Source organism: Notothenia rossii (genome assembly GCF_949606895.1).
Source record: "Notothenia rossii genome assembly, chromosome: 6".
Classification (NCBI taxonomy): Eukaryota; Metazoa; Chordata; class Actinopteri; order Perciformes; family Nototheniidae; genus Notothenia; species Notothenia rossii.
The window spans coordinates 27,862,105-27,878,529 of NC_136909.1; the positions used below are offsets into that span (position 1 = coordinate 27,862,105).

The following is a 16,425-nucleotide window of genomic DNA, read 5'->3' on the forward strand; positions in this document are numbered from 1 at the left end:
TCACTCAGCTCGGGAACAGCCATCCCACCCTTCTCCAGCATGAATACTTTCAGTTCTGTTCTCAACTAAAAAAACCTCTTCAGGACGTTTCCCCTGCTGAGCCAACGTACCTCTGTGAAGTAGAGCACATCCTCATATTCTGACTCAATTTCCTCCAAAAAAGCACGGAACTGGCGGTACTTTAAGCCCCTGGATCTGATATGGTTGATGCATTTCACAACGACAGACATCACATTGTCAAACTTCAAGCATTTGCTGCAAAGGGCCTGCTGATGGATAATGCAGTGCAGAGCAATAGCCTCCTCCACACCCTCCTCCTCCAGTTTTCTTTGAACAAGTGCCACCAGCCCGTTTTTTCTCCCTGTCATTGATGGCGCTCCGTCCGTCGTAATTCCAACAAACCTCTTCCATGGCAGACCGATATCCGCAATGGCATCACACAGTTGCTGAAATATCTCCTGAGCGGTGGTCTGGCCATGCATTGGTTTCACTGTAAGCAACTCCTCTGTCACTTCAAAATTGTCATCAACACCACGGACATACATTGCGAGCTGAGCGATGTCAGTGATGTCTGTACTCTCATCAAGAGCCACAGAGTATGCACGGAAAAATGTGGCTTTGTCGCACAGCTGTTCATATATGTCACTTGATAAGTCAGAAATGCGCTCTGCCACTGTGTTAGCTGACAGGCTGATGTTGTTGAACTGACCCTTCTTTTCCGGACAGACTATACTTGCAGTCTGCAACATGCATTTTTTTACAAACTTGCCTTCCGTAAACGGCTTTCCCGCCCTAGCAATCATCTCACTCACCACATAGCTAGCTTCGACTGCTAAATCAGCCTCATTGCTTCCTTTCTTGAAGAGATTTTGTTGCTTCCATAGAATTTTTTTTAGCTCTGTGACTTTTTTCTCTCTCTCATCTCCCAGGTATTTTGCATACTCTGCATGTTTAGTTGAGTAATGACGTTTGACGTTATACTCTTTGTATACAGTGATTTTCTCTGTGCATATAAGGCACGTTGCGTTTCCCCTGTACTCAACAAAAAAATATTCAGTCTCCCACTGAGATGTTCTGTGGTCATCATCGATTTTTCTTTTCCCTGAACGTTTTGATGAAGACATGGCGATATATTTTGCTTCCACTCTTGTCACTTTTGGATCACTCTGGATTGATTCCGCTGCGCGCATTTGATTGACGTGTGGCGGAGTTCCCTCGGAGGGGGGAGGGGGGAGGGAACTCCGCGCAGCAGTTCCCTGCCAGCAGCAGCAGCTCCCTGCCAGCAGCAGCAGCAGCAGCAGCAGCAGCAGCAGCAGCAGCAGCAGCGGGAAAAATCAAATTGAAATATAAAGCGCAAACGTAAACGCGCGGGCCAGATTAACACTATTACATGATATCAACAAAGGGGCCATGAGAAACTGTCTCGCGGGCCTGGAGTCTGAGACACCTGTTTTAAAGTCTGTTCTAACGAAAGTATTGAAGCCTTTTGGTCTGTGTGATTCCAGGAGGATATGACCAGTTATGCTAATTGTTGTTGAGTGTGCAAATACACACAAAAATATAGATTTTGGAATAATAATTGGAGATATGACTCATTACTCCCCATAAAGTACTCAGATATGTAATCTATTTTTATGCATAATCTGGTGTGCTTTTGTTGGCAAAAGCCAAAGCAGAAGCCAAGAGCTTCTGAGAATTCTCCAGAGGCGCTTATGGGAAAACCTGTTTGGATAGTTAGTTTGATGATTAAGATGCCTCCAAACTGACAAACAGTTGCAGAAGAATGATGCCAAAAAAACAACATAACTATTACCCAGCATGGTAATTCTTTATTTCTTCATGAGAACCCAGCACATCAGGAGATAATCAAGATACAAAGATTAAAGTTCGTCAGAAAAGGGCACAACTTTATCGCATAGAACCACATTTATTTTTTACATTTTCATTAAATATTTATTCAGGCTGTATAGTTTCAATACAATTATGGTTTGTTTTTATTGTCTTATTGAGTGAAGCCACTTGTATTCTTGCCACTAAAATGTAAAAGCCCAAAATATAATTTATTGATATTCACTGGCTATTAACCTCTTTAAAGCCTCCAGTTAATGCACCCTAACCATCTCATGCATATTCTTAATGGGCTGCTCAGTATTTTCTACCCACGGGCCACTGGTAGACTCCTGGGGAGAGAGCAGCTTCAATTCAATTAAAACTGGAACTTTGGTTTCTCCTGATCCAATCAAGCTCTTGGCTGGGGTCCATGACCATGACGTGAATGATAATGCCACCGAAGACAATTGCAGAGACAGACAAAAAATGACACACTGCAATCTGGCATGCAGTGATGGCAATGTATAGCACTGAGATGACATTAAAAAACAGTGACACAATTCATATGTCTATAAGCCATTGTGGCATGATTGCCAGGAGTCTAGAGACTGCAATTATGATTTTAAAGTTAATAGAAGGAAAAGGTGAGGCAAAAACAAGCCTCCCCCAATGCTGCACTGCTCCGTCAGGCTGATGGAGGAGAGATTGGAGAGAATTGGGAGATGGAGATAATTACATTTGAATGTAAATTTGATTAAATGTTTGTACTTATTGTATAAATAATGGTTTTGGAATTGATCTCCTTCCTTTTAATAAAGGATGGTCCAGTGTGTCCTATGCCTAAAGGAGATACAATGGAAGCTTCTTTCCTATCATCTACAGAATTTGAAAAGCTCTTGGCTGGCAATTAATACTACCGGATAATTTCCCTCCCTTAGGAACCATCCTACTATAAGCAAACAAGTCTATTAGACAGTAACGTCCCTTAACTTTCCCCTTAACTGCCGAATCGGATGCTCTTAATCGGAAGCCAAATTCAGCGTCGTAGTCGTAGTTTTGAGGCACTTAAACGGCCAGGGGTGTAACGGTACACATACCCGTACCGAAATTATTCGGTACGGGCCCTTCGGTTCGGTACACGTGTGTACCGAAGTGTACCAAACGAATATAACGTTAAACTTAAAAAATTGAGAACGTGAACAACTTTTGCCAGCACGTCTGGCCCGCGGGCCTGGAGTCTGAGACACCTGACCTAAACAGTCAAGTCTATGGCTTTTAATTCTTTACCAGGCTAGTTACAAGATGTTGTCTAAATTAAATTCTGTCTCATTACATTACTATGTTTTAACTTAACTGTAATATGTTCTTTCTACATTTCAAACCTCATTTACTCTAATACCTGTTGAAATATTACAAAATTGTTTCATTATCACAGGTCAACTTCTTCAGTACTCTATTCTGGAATTACATCTCTCACAGTAGCCCCTTGGCCACTGATTCTGCATCTGTGTTACCTGTTATAATTCAATCAATATTAGAAACATGTCAACATTCACCAAACAGTAACTTATCCCCAGATATGGAGCAGGTTAATTCTAAAACTGTCAATCAATGGTCAGATTGAACATCTGAGTTGGGGCGGCAGGTTTCTTCCAGTCCCTAAATGAAAAATCCCACACTCCCCCTTTTTTAAACATGAACTCATGTGTAACAAAATCCTGTATGGGAAGAAAACCTTCAGGTAACCAGTGGTTATAAGAAAATACCAAACATTATTCACAAAAGTACATCCATTATTTTCCACAGTAAACACCCCAGTGAAAATAAGTGTTTATCTCCCTCTTGCAGTCCTAAAAGAAACAGAATCTTTAGATTTTAGTTTGAGCTTCACATCCTGTCAACCGCCACTGCCTGTGGGAGTAAAATAACATCAAGTGGATTAGAAACGGGTCAACTGTGCGGTTTCCCCTTTTTGTGGAATTGCAGGAAACCTCCCGTTGCCCACAGAGCCCCAAAATAATATGTTAGTCCAATAACATGCTTGGTTAGTCATTGTTTTAAATCATGCAGTTGCACTGATCACATGCAGACCTACATTCACACTCACTCTGTCAGGTTGTAAAGTCTTGGTCAGGTTCTCCCCAGAGTCCGTCATTGACAGTGCTTTTCTCAAGTCACACTGTCAGTCAGGGTCAAAGGTCATTTGGTCTCAGTCTTTTTGGCCATGTGTCGTGCTCTGCAGAGACTTTGATATTTCAGCATAGGCCAGTATCCTTTGTCTACAAAAATCAGTCATATATGGAGCGCCATCATTTATTACTTCACGATTACAACTTTATCTCTAACTTTTCATTGAAACAGCTGTTTCCCACATTTCCTGAAATTTGTTAGCCAAAAATGTAACTTCCTTATAGTACGACTACTGCAGTTTATTAACACCTAATCTATATTAAAATGTCTAATAGATCTATTTCAGAAACTTGTGCCTATAATTATTTTCTTGAGTCAAAACATTATTAGGATCTGTAAAGCTCTGCACCTCATAGCTCATATTACTCATTTATCTTCAATTCTGGTCTTATTTAAAAACAATGTAAAACTCTTCAGCAGTGTGTGGAACCCTGGGTGTCCGAACATGCAACAATTACTCCTTCCTTCATCAGGGATTCAAAAACAGAAGTAATTTCATCAATTGTTTGTAGTTGAATTTTAGGAATTGTCACCGATAGTAGGCACGTCTTTACCTTCTAACATCTCTAAGTATCAGGTCAACACCAATTAAATGGATGTCCATTCGAAAGGGGAGAAGCATGTCTTTCAAACTCATAAAATTATGCCTTGCGCTCCCTGTGAAGCTGCACGTAAGACCTAAAAACCACAGCAGGATGGGTTCAGTGACCCCACATTCCTTCCAATTATATGGCTTTTTCAAAATCAAATGTGCTGTTTCTACTTTTACTCCATTTTAAACGCTACATTCTGGACTACAAACAACAGTTATTTTCCCCTAAAAAGTTATTCTATAGTAATATATGTCACAATGGTGAAACCAATACCTCATAATGTTACATCAGGATGTTAAACTAAGCTTTGGCCAAATCAATCATTATTACTGTATCAGATTTAACTGGAGGTTGAACAAACAACACCTTTTTTGTTTACATCATGCAAACCACTACCAGATTTTCCAATTGCAGTATCAGCCTTGTTACTCTAAAATTACTTCTTAAATAAGAATATTAGAAATGGAACAAATATTCAATCTTCAGAAATGTTCTTACAAATGGAGAGTAATGCCATCTCTCCATCTAGTGAATAGCCAACATATTTAAGAAATGTCAGATATATTAAAATAAGCCTAAATATTATTTTACAATCAAAGTCTAAAGCTAGACCTAAGCTGAACAGTTTTGGAAATGGACAATTTAATCTAAAAACAAAACAAAATTGGACTTCTTGTTATTTGTTCTTCAACATACATTAGTAAATACCTTGTAAAGTTATTCACAATATAACTAACCCTCTCTAGGATATCAAATCCATTCATCTTTAACCAGATACTATTTCCCTTTTTATGTTTAGTTCATGATAATAATGGTATAACGACCACACGTTATTATGTGTGACATAATAATCAGATGTTTTGTTTGCCAAACAAGGATATTAAACTTTTAATCTTTTCAGTATTCCAGACCGTCATTAAACAATCAGCCTCCTTTCCTAAACGCTAAGCATATCGTTCTACACCACCTTCTGATAAACTCTTGCACAGTTATGCTGTAAAATCATTGCATGCTTTCTTCAGAGTCTGAACAGACTGAGACCAGCCTGTCTCAAGATCTTGTCATAATGAGAACAGTCAATGATTCATTGTCCTCTTCAGCTGTAGTCAGTGGCAGGGTCCCCAAAAAGCTAGAACCGGCCCTGGTCAGTGGGCTTCAAGGAAACTCTTTCTTGTCATTGGGATGAGGGAAGGAATCACTTGGCAGACACACGTTGTCCTCTGTACAGCAGAAATCCCCCAAAACCGCTGTTGCCTTGACAGCGAGGCACAAGTAAACTGTCAATACCTCCTCAGAGATGCGTTCTTTGCACACTTCTTCTGTTTGCAGTGAGCAACACTCTATCCACACACTGATTCAGAGTACAACCCAAAGGTGGCGCACAACTATCCAATGCTGCTGTAATCACAGCAAATCAGCTACTAGAGAAAGACTCAATTTAAATCTCTCCCGCAACGGGTTACAAAATAAAACGGCTGAGTGTATATGGTCAGGAATGCTGAAACATGTGAATGTTAACACAAACTAACGGTGGCAGTCCACCTATTCTTCATTACTTCAGTTCTAAGTTAATAAGCAAAACAAAGACACCCTCCTTAACCACTACAGATTAATCTCTAATCTACTTAAATTTGAAACCCAAAAGGTATTAATTCTCCACCGTGATCCATTTCTACATCAAAGTCCATAACAACTGATGATTTATTTCAAAAACATGAAGGATGACAGTTCTCATAAAACACTATTCTCTTTACTCCAGTACTAAGTCGGATGAGCACAACAAGGAAACTCTCCCTAACCACTTTTAATCTTAAGATTAATCTTTTATCTACTTGGTTATTCTATTCACTTTCAAGTTGTCCACCCAAGTTGTGTTACAAGCATGGTGAGGTTGTAACAGAATACACCAATAAATGTATTCAATCCGCGCCGTATTTGAAAACTGTAATGAATTAAAATCAAAGTTTAATGACGTAATATAAGTTAAGTATATTGTTAAGCTAATTATTGTTTTATTGTGAAGGCATCTCTGGTGAACAGCGGCCTGTGGCTTTTATTTTGAAAGGCCGTTCCGGAAATACACTCCGTACTATGAACAGTGAGTTTGACTTCTAGAAATACGGAAAGTTACGATAACAATCGTTCTAATGCATTAAATAATCTCATGAAAGAGAACAGGCGTGTGGAAGTAAGCAATGAACTGAAAATGCCACCAATCCTCTGTTTTAACGTGATGGCGGACATTGAAAACCGAAGCGGGCATACAGCACCCCTGTCTGTCACCCCTTCTAACTGACAAGCGTTCAAAAACCCTTCTGCTTATCACTTACTACTTTTTGTTTTATTCATAACCTAAAAATACAATTGTGGTGAATAGCTTGCGTTTTCCTACTTTAAACAACCATCAAATGAGAGTCACTAATGTATGATAAATACTACTCTCCAATAACATTTATAATATATATACATTTCTTACAGTGAGTTCGTTATTTCACGTCTAACAAATTCTCCTCTGTCTGTCTAATCTAGGTGGAACTGTTGACACTGGTGTTTCTTTAATGTCCTGAGGGCACAGGAGAGTGCCAACGTCACTAGAGCGTTGAAACTCCCCTCCTTGTGTTTGGGCTGCTATCATATTTGGGGGATTTTTAGCTGGGAGAAGAGTAATAGCAGCTCCCTTTATGGCGAGCGCTGCGTTATGGCAAATCCTCCTTAATTTATCTACCGCCTCTTTGTCTTTGTTTAGTTTCTTACGGTCCAATAATCCGGGTTTTTGCCCGTTTAGGTTTCCAAGTTTCTTCACAAGCTGCCGCTCATAAACATTTAGCCAGGGCTCGACATTAAGGGCTGCCCGATGGCCCGGGGCCATCTAGTATTTAGTTCGGGCAATGAAGCCTCACCTGCTGGTTGCCCGATCGGGCAATCTATTATGCCAGTATCATGCAGCTCGCGGATCCAGTAATGAGTGACCCGACAGTAAAACTAAACATATCTATAACTAGTTTAGGAAGTTTGAGAGGTAATTAAAAAATGCTACGTGTGATATTCTAACCTGAGGTGTGTGTTTTGTCCGCTCACCGCTGCATGTGATCATGCAGAACTGCGTGTCGACTCGTCAGCAGCAGCTGATCTCTCTCCCGTCAGATTAGACTTCACTCGCATTTATGTCCATATTGATCAGATCTAGCTAGTTCTAGCTAATGATAGGACTACCTGCTTATTAAAAGACACCTAAACAATAAGTGTCGCTATGCAACCGGGTGAGGCCACAAAGTATAGCGCAGCATTATGCATTTGTTTACATGCCCACCGGAACCCCGAGGCATTACCAACAGATCAACGCACAATCAACCCATAAAGGACATCTCTTTCTCCACATTAAGTGTTAGACATTAGAATTGACTATTCTTGTCTGTCACATACTCTTCTTGTCTGTCACATAAGTAGCGCAACTGAAGCGGTATTGTGCTAAAGGGAAATTATTGTGACCGAAGAGATTTAGATTTTGCCGGCCAACGGGAACTCGGTTATGGCTAGAAAGGATCCGAACTTGTGTAAAACTCTCGCGAGAGTTTGGCTGAATGTCACGTGGCTGAATGTTTACGTTTGGCAGGCAGCCTTTCAGTTACGATCGTTAACATCAGTTGGCCACAGCAAATGATGGTGAGAAGCTAAACTATCTATTAATTATGTCAATGACAGGGAGTGTGATTATTGAAATAGGGTGTTAGCAGTCTTGTTGGTGTTCAAAGAAGAATGACAACACTATGGTTTATTTTGTATTCACAGGCAAGTCAACGTTGTCGCAGTAAAAGTCTCAAGATAGCTCCTGGTGCAATAAAATGTTCCCTTGCAGTGTTTTACTATTAAGTCTGATGTTTCTCTATTAATATTGCTGCTGCATTAATATGTATGTTGCATCATGTTACTGCTGAAGATGTGTTTCCGAGCCGCTCCGATTACAACGAGAATGTGACGTCATATTTACACTAGACGGATCCTTTCTAGCCATAACCCGGGAACTCTGACGTCGCCATTGTGTGTGCTTCGCGGATGCGCTCGGCTCCTCTCGACTGCTGCTCGGGTTTGCTCGGTCAGCTTCCGGATGAGGAGGCATTCGTTCGACCAACTTACAGTAGATAACATTACAAACATTTTTAACAGGGGCCATAATAGTGTAAATAATGTTTGTTTTGGCACTTACAACTGAATGTAATGTTTTCTACTTTTTTACATCTGGAAAGTGTCTTGACCAACAACTTAAGTATTTCTTATAGCTATGCAGGGCATGCAAGCGAGCAAACACAAACAAGAACAAACAAACAAGTGAAATGAAGAATAAAATTGAAATTGTACAATATAATATTGTGCTGGTTCATCTTATAATTCAGTCTAGAGAATGCACCAGACAGCATAGATCTAAGACCTGCAAAAATCTAAATGTTCTAGGGGGAGGCCCCCCAAACCCTTCGTGGCATTTCGTCCGCACGCATTTTTTAGGGCAATCTCTATTGGGCTCAGGGCCATCTGTAAATTAGCTTAGATGGCCCACAGGGCCATCTCCCAAAATCCTTAATGTCATGCACTGATTTAGCGCTGAGCTTAAACTTCCTAAAGTCTCATCTCCTCCTACCCTGTCCTCTTCCATCATTTTATTTTTTAGGAACCTCAGATCTGCACATGCCTTTTTCTTGTCTCTCTCTTTGGTTCCACTGAGAATCAATCTCACAGTCTGTCCCCATTGTTCGCGGAAGCTTCCGGGAATTGGGACGCCTAAATCACTCTTTCCAAACTCTCCTTCCATGATTGACTTCGTTTCTATTATCTGACTAGGTTGATATGTGTTCACTCGTATTTATTAATATATTGGACAATTCTTGTCGTTTCTCTTAATGTCCTTATTCTAACGTGCACACAGCATATGGTTATACACCCTGTTCGCCTCCAGAGAGCAGCAGCTGACCACGAATGAACTTCCTCTGTCTGGTGAAGCTCAGCTCTACACACTTTGTTACCACTCAACTCTACTTCTGCTCTTTCCTCTCAATTATTACACAGATTTGACGTAAAAAAATCACACAGAGTTTATTCCCTTATACAGTCTGTCTGGCTTTTTGTGCGATGTTTATTCCAAAAGATAATTGCAGTTTTTGAACGCGCTTCGACACCCCTCTTTAGAGATGCGACGCCCACATGGAGTTTAATCCCAAACCACAAAAATCCGTTATCGTCACATTCACCCTTCCAGATTAACCCCACAGCAAGAGTTTGCGAGATCCGGTCACTTCAAATTGATTTTGAAAGTCGCGTATCTCCTCTTGGAATACCCACTTATTAAATTGACTTCAGCTTTTTATTAGCCTAAAATCTACAGAGTTTCCCCAGCGAGTCAGCCGTGCAGGACTCTACTACCCCACGGGGTCCTCGCTGGTCCACTTTGCTAGGTCCGGAATGATCTACCTGACTCTTAAGCACTTTCTTACTTTCTACTTAGGTCCGGAATGTTCTACCTGACTCTTAAGCACTTTCTTAATTTCTACTTAGGTCCGGAATGTTCTACCTGACTCTTAAGCACTTTCTTTAGTGAGTTAAGGTATGGGACTGAACTACCCGACTCTTACAAACACCTAATAATCTTACAACTGTCTTGGTGCCTTAGGTCCGGACTGTCCTACCTCACTCAGCACCTTCTACAGTATGTATTGTATTTATTTTCTTTACCGTGACTAAGGACACTGAAAACGCCGCTGACAACTCTAACATTTTGTAGTACAGCCAAATTACAGATTTCGGTAATCAACAGGTATCTGTTTTACCTTTATTTATGTAGGACGCCCTGGTGTAGTTCTCAGTGGTGTCCAGGTGTCCTCCCCTGGACTGAATTCCGTCCGCTGGCTGTCGTGGTCCTCCTAGAGACCAGCACTCATCACGTCGGGGTCACCAAAATTGTTGGAGTAAACATAAAACAGTGGTGGTGGCTTAAAGGCCACCTCTGCTCTGCGCCGTCCGTTAGATGAGCCTGGTCACATTAATAAGAAGGAGTTCAAAACACCGGCATAAAAGTTATAACAATAATCCGCTTGATTTTAATGGTAAAGAAAACCCATACAAGTTACAGAGTACTCCGGACTTCCAGTTCTACTGCCGTGTGATACAGGTATCGGGACCAGCCAGTCAGAAACAGGAAGCCCCGTGGATGGATAAACATCAGTATACATAGACAGATTTGGAGGCAGTCGATTTCACTCCTAAGCAAATCAGAGTTCTGGGAAAAATGTATTTTACTTCTGAACAGAGCGTAAGAGCTTCGGAACTACCCAAGGACAGAGTCAATCTTTTATCTCGCACCTGAATTCACTCCTTTACTTTCCCAAGGAATATTTCACACTAACTATTCTTTCCCAGACAATCAAACATTGTACACAGATATATTGGTGCCCAGAAAGGACCTTGAAAAGAATGTGTGTGTGCTGAAAAGAATGTGTGTGTGCTGGTATCTAGGTCAGTGAGTGTGAGTGAGAAGGTTATATATGATTACTTGAAAACAGTCCCCAATAATAGATGTTTACTTCAAAACAGTTCAAAATAATACATGTTTACTTTAAACAGTTTAGAACAAACAAATTAACTTTAATCTTTAATACATAAATGATATACATAATAATGCCAAACCCTATAGAAATAATAATCTAGACGAGCTATAATACAACATGTCTCCCTTCTCTTATCATAAACACATTAACATATAATGTCAAACACTCTTTAGCAGGCAACACAGAGATTCAAAGTTAAGCTACCGCTAATGAATAACGTTCCGGTTGGCGGGAAGCGTCAGCCGATGCTCTTATTGTGAAACGCTACAGACATGATACTTCCGGTAGCCGAGTAGCGGAGCAATAAATGAACTGTTAACCCATAATATCTCACCTTTAACGCCACATAAACATTTATCCACATAAACTACATCCTATTGCTTTAATAATAGATCTGTGCCACAGTGTATATACCCCTAACTTTGAGACAGGAGTGCCAACTCACTTGACGAGTGACTTAATGAGCAGCCATAATAAACATGCATGAAGCATGCACATATCACATGACCATGGAGACTCTGCGTTAAGCCACATCGGCACAGAAGTTATCACAATAATAATGAAGTGTAGAACAACATAACAGGCAGCACTGTGGACAAACACTCACGTTCATTTACACACGATATGAAGCATAAGACGGCATAATTTTACTGCAACTACTGACGCACATTACCCTCTGATGTGTGACGTAGCATCCCATAATCCCCTCCGTTTCAAAAGTGCTGATTCTCTGGGTGTTTCTCAATGTCGAGTATGTTTGCTTGGTAGCACATGTCTTCCAAGTGTCTTGCTTCAGAAGCGAGGCAAGAATACTTCCTGGCATTCGGAAAACAAAGAGTGGAACAGGCGACCAAGTGTGCAGGTGTGCGTTATATGAAAGGCCCCACCTTACATTTTCCTCCACCGATTTGGGGAAATTGGTCCGTGCGCAAAGCATTGTGGGGATTATAAGACCGGAGTCTACACATGTGCAGCCTCGAAATCTCTCCAAACAAAGTACGCCGGGATCGGTAGAATTACAAGTATGCTGGACATTAGCCGCGTTCACACCGCAGTACTTTTCCGACATTAGTTCCGATATAGTTCCGAAATGTCGCGTTCACACCAAAAAGAGCCAAAACTAAAATGTGTTAATCAGAACCTTTTTTACCCCCTTTTCCGTCCCTGCTAAAGAGCAGGTACTTTTGTGGGAGAAAAAGGTTCCTATGTCTGATTGGCTGGGCGGAATGCAAACCACACCCCGTAAAACTCCAAAAAGGTTTTGTGAAGCCGCTATTTTATTATTCTAGCATTATTAGCATTAGCCCAGCGCACAAACGCAGAGAGACTAACTTATGGCAACACAAAAGAAAACATGGGAGCGGTGGAGATGAGGAGGTGTCGGTGTTCTGGCGATTTACTTGGAAGACCCCAACTCCGGGGACTTCCGGTCGGGGCCTTCGGGTGGCAGTATACGCCAAGTTGTTTTCGGCCTGCCAGTAAACCCAAAGCAGCAGAAGAAGAAGAAGTGGCATCAGCGGCTTCATTTGCCAAATCCTTCCCCAGGAACTTATTCCGGTGTGAACGTGATCTGTACTTCATGAGAACTAAAGAGTTCTCATGAACTAAGTTCTCATGAACCTTTGTGGGAAAAGTACTGCGGTGTGCATGTGCCTATAGGAACAGTACTTCGGCGGCACTCGATGACGTAGTATGCTTGAAATAGTAGCTCTAGAGCAGCTTTACTCGAGATTGAGAAACACCCTCTGTCTGTTTCTTTTGATGAAAATAAGGAGCCACTCCCCACGCCCCTCTGACAGATATTTGGTTAAAAAGAACACATTTGGTGCTCTAGGAGGAGATTCAGGTTATAAGGTGGTGGGTGTTACCTTGGTTGGTGATTGGCTAATGGTTACAAAAGCCAAAAAATCAAAGTTGCCAAAATCTGATCAGCTCATTTTCAGACAGGTTTTTATATTAATGGATCAGGACAAAAAGAGAATGAATCTTTTCTCCTGAAACTTTAAGAATCTCTTTACACAGAGGGTACACATGTTTATGTATAAAAGACAGGAAAAAGTGGATTTTGCATAATAGGTGACCTTTAAATCTACAGACCATTCATACGCTTGTTGGGTCATTATGTCATGACACTTTATCCGTTAATGATAACGGGTCAGCAATGTTAAGGTTGCGACTCCTCGAAGTGGTATCAAGATAAATGTGAGAGATCACTAGCTAAGGTTTTTATCTTCTGTTTCCAGGACTGGGCATCTGCTTCGCATGGATCCCTGCCAACAGCATGGTGAGCCACTACTTTGTGAAGTGGCGTCCCATCGCCTACGGCATCGCAAGCTCAGGAGAGTGCGTCTTTGCCATCCTGTTCAGCCCCTTCTTCCAGTGGCTGATCGAGACGTACAGCTGGCAGGGGGCCCTGATCATCATCGGGGGTCTCCAGCTCAACCTGTGTGTCTGCGGTGCCCTCATGAGACCGCTGGAGGCCCCCCAGAACCCCATACAGGAAACCAAAGACAATCTAGAAGGCGATGCCGCTGAGCTCCCACCAAAGAGGAAGGTTATCTTCCAGTTCTCCCTCCTGAGAAAACCTGAACTACTATTCTACATCCTGTTTGCCATTTTTGCAGCAGCAGGGTTTTTTATCCCACCTCTCTTTCTAGTGCCTTTCGCCAACAGTTTAGGGATGGATAAGTACTGGCCAGCATTGATCCTCTCCATCCTGGCATTAGCAGACCTGGCAGGGAGGCTGCTCTGCGGCTGGTTGGCCAACATGCGTGTGGTCAGGAACATGCAGCTGCTCACCATGGTGGTCACTGTGCTCGGGGTGGTGCTCTTGCTGCTGCCCATCAACCAAAGCTACTGGGCCATCATGGTGTTTGTCTGCCTCTACGGGTTCCTGTTCGGCTGCGTGGTCGCTATCCACGTCACCTCCATTGTGGACATTGTATCCCTGGAGGGCTTTGACAACGGACTTGGGCTCTTTATGCTGTTTAGGAGCTTCGGGGGCTTCATAGGACCACCTGCTGCAGGTGAGCAGTCTGTGTTTAAGTTGCTGCTAAAAAAACTAAGCTTTCAGATCCGATGTGCAGTCCCAGGTTAATGGGCTAATGTTGTCATGCAAGATGTCGGAATATCCATAACTATACAAAATAAATATAGGAAAATAACTATGGGATGAACTTTGGTGCCCTAATACAATAATTGTTTATGCCAATAAATGATATCAACGTGGTGAAAATGGTAAATATTATTCATGCCAAGCATCAACATGTTGGAATTGTCCTTGCTAGCATGTTTTTATGCTGCTGTAATTAAACTCAAAGCATCACTGTGCCTAACTGCAGCGTCACAGAGAGGCAGTGTCAATTTAACACGGAAGTAATATCTACAAATATATTTAGTTGTATGTATTGCCTTTTCTGTAGGGCCTCCCTTTATGCTGACTTCCCATATTGTATGTCATAAAATTATACTTAGCATGCAATATTTTTGCCGTTTAAAAAATCTTAATATAGTATTTCATTGAAATGTATTCAAAATGTCAAAGTCATTCACTAAGAAGTTGTAGTATAGTTGTTGATAGTATGGTAATTTCCTTCTTCTACAGGAATGCTTACGTATATTAATTTATGACCAGCACACACTGATCTTCTGTTCTGTGTTTCTTGCAGGCTGGCTGGTAGACCAGACGAACGACTACAGCTCTGCCTTCTACCTGTCGGGGGCTTGCCTCATTTCTTCAGCCGTGTTTGTCGTTCTGGTGGACCGCATTCTTCAGAAAAAGAAATGCCTCGAGGCTGAGGATCAAAGGTCAAACACTAAGGACAACCTGGAGGCAGAAAATGTCAACTGAGATTCACACGGTTTGTACCTCAGAGAGTTAGGAGCAGAGAGACTAGTTCAGTATCTCATCACATACCAAGTGCTGGGTGGTTCCACCTCCTGACTTAAAGCACGGGGGGGGGGGGGGGAGGGGGTCCATTAACCCCATCAGTCCCTGCAGCAACTCGCTGTCAATTAACAATCTATGGTACCTGTACTGGTATATTTTTCCATCATAAACCCTGATACAACTTTTAGAATCAAATATATCCCTACCTTTTCTTTTAACCTCTGTGTGACAGGATTGTTTTTAAGTAAAGTACCTTTTTTTTTTTTTTTTTTTAATTTGTTCCTATTGAACATTTTCCAATGCCTCTTGCTCGACTCATTGGCTGAGGTCTGTGAACAGACGCTAAATCAAATGCTTTCTCCTTTTTAAGCCTCACTACCATTGGCCAACTGTCGTTGTCAGATACATGATGTTTTCAGGTTTTATGTCCATCCCTCCCATTCTCAGGAAAGCCATGTGGGAAATTCTTCAAATTTGCCTTAAACAACCACTTGTCCTCCGGGCAAACTGATAGGTTCATGGTGGTCAAAGGTCAAGTTTACTGTGACCTCAAAAGCCATTTTGGTCATAACACAAACATTAAGATGCTTATTTTGATGATCTAAGATACATTTCATAACTTGGTTTTGTGCTTTTCATGGGATTTGTGGACAATAATAAACATCACCTCAGTGATCCTTTGACATTTTACTGTTGCTACAGTGAGGAGCCATGGCAGCTCTAGCTGTAAATAACTCGGTGTGGTTTGCTTTCCATGTGTTACTGGCTCATAAAGGGCATATTCTGTTGCACAGGTTATGGTGTAGCTTTTATGACTGTTAGGAATGAATTAAACATCTTAACAATTTTTGAAATATAACTTGAAATCCAGATAACTTTTGTCTGTCCTGATGCACTGTATTACTAATTCTCATACGCATACCTGCACCTTTCCGTACTCGGACAAAAATGTTACCTAACCACTCATGTAGCTCCTGTATATGTAGAGTCACATTTTAAAAGTTATTGTCTCTTAATATATAATGTCATAGTTTATGTTGCCAGGTCTTTTCCACAGTTAAAAATAAATCCTGTACTGATGATTTTTAAAGACGTCTTGACCTTTTCATTTATTTTTTGACTTATCTGCCTTAACATTGCCGAAGCTAAATGCAGATCTTGTGAAGCTGAGTACTCTCAGGAGCTGCCCAGCACAACACGAAACTGATACCAGGATAAGGATATTTGAAGTAGCTTTAAGGAATCTGTGCTATGTGCAGGACCCGTTGCTAAGGAGTTAGTGTTGCGTAACAGTATAATCCTGTCAGTTTCAGCCCTCGCACTCAGCTTG

The 16,425-nt window shown here is 41.4% G+C and overlaps 1 protein-coding gene across 1 annotated transcript in view; it reads left to right on the top strand.

Annotated features, from left to right (window-relative positions):
- LOC307042216 (monocarboxylate transporter 13) overlaps positions 1-16,185 on the top strand; it is a 31,874-nt gene extending 15,689 nt beyond the window's left edge. Inside the window, exons 4-5 of the mRNA XM_079685987.1 lie at positions 13,450-14,232; positions 14,875-16,185. Coding sequence (XP_079542113.1) covers positions 13,450-14,232; positions 14,875-15,056 — 965 coding nt within the window. The 3' untranslated portion in view covers positions 15,057-16,185. The remainder of the gene's footprint in view (positions 1-13,449; positions 14,233-14,874) is intronic.
- The last annotated feature ends 240 nt before the right edge of the window (positions 16,186-16,425 follow it).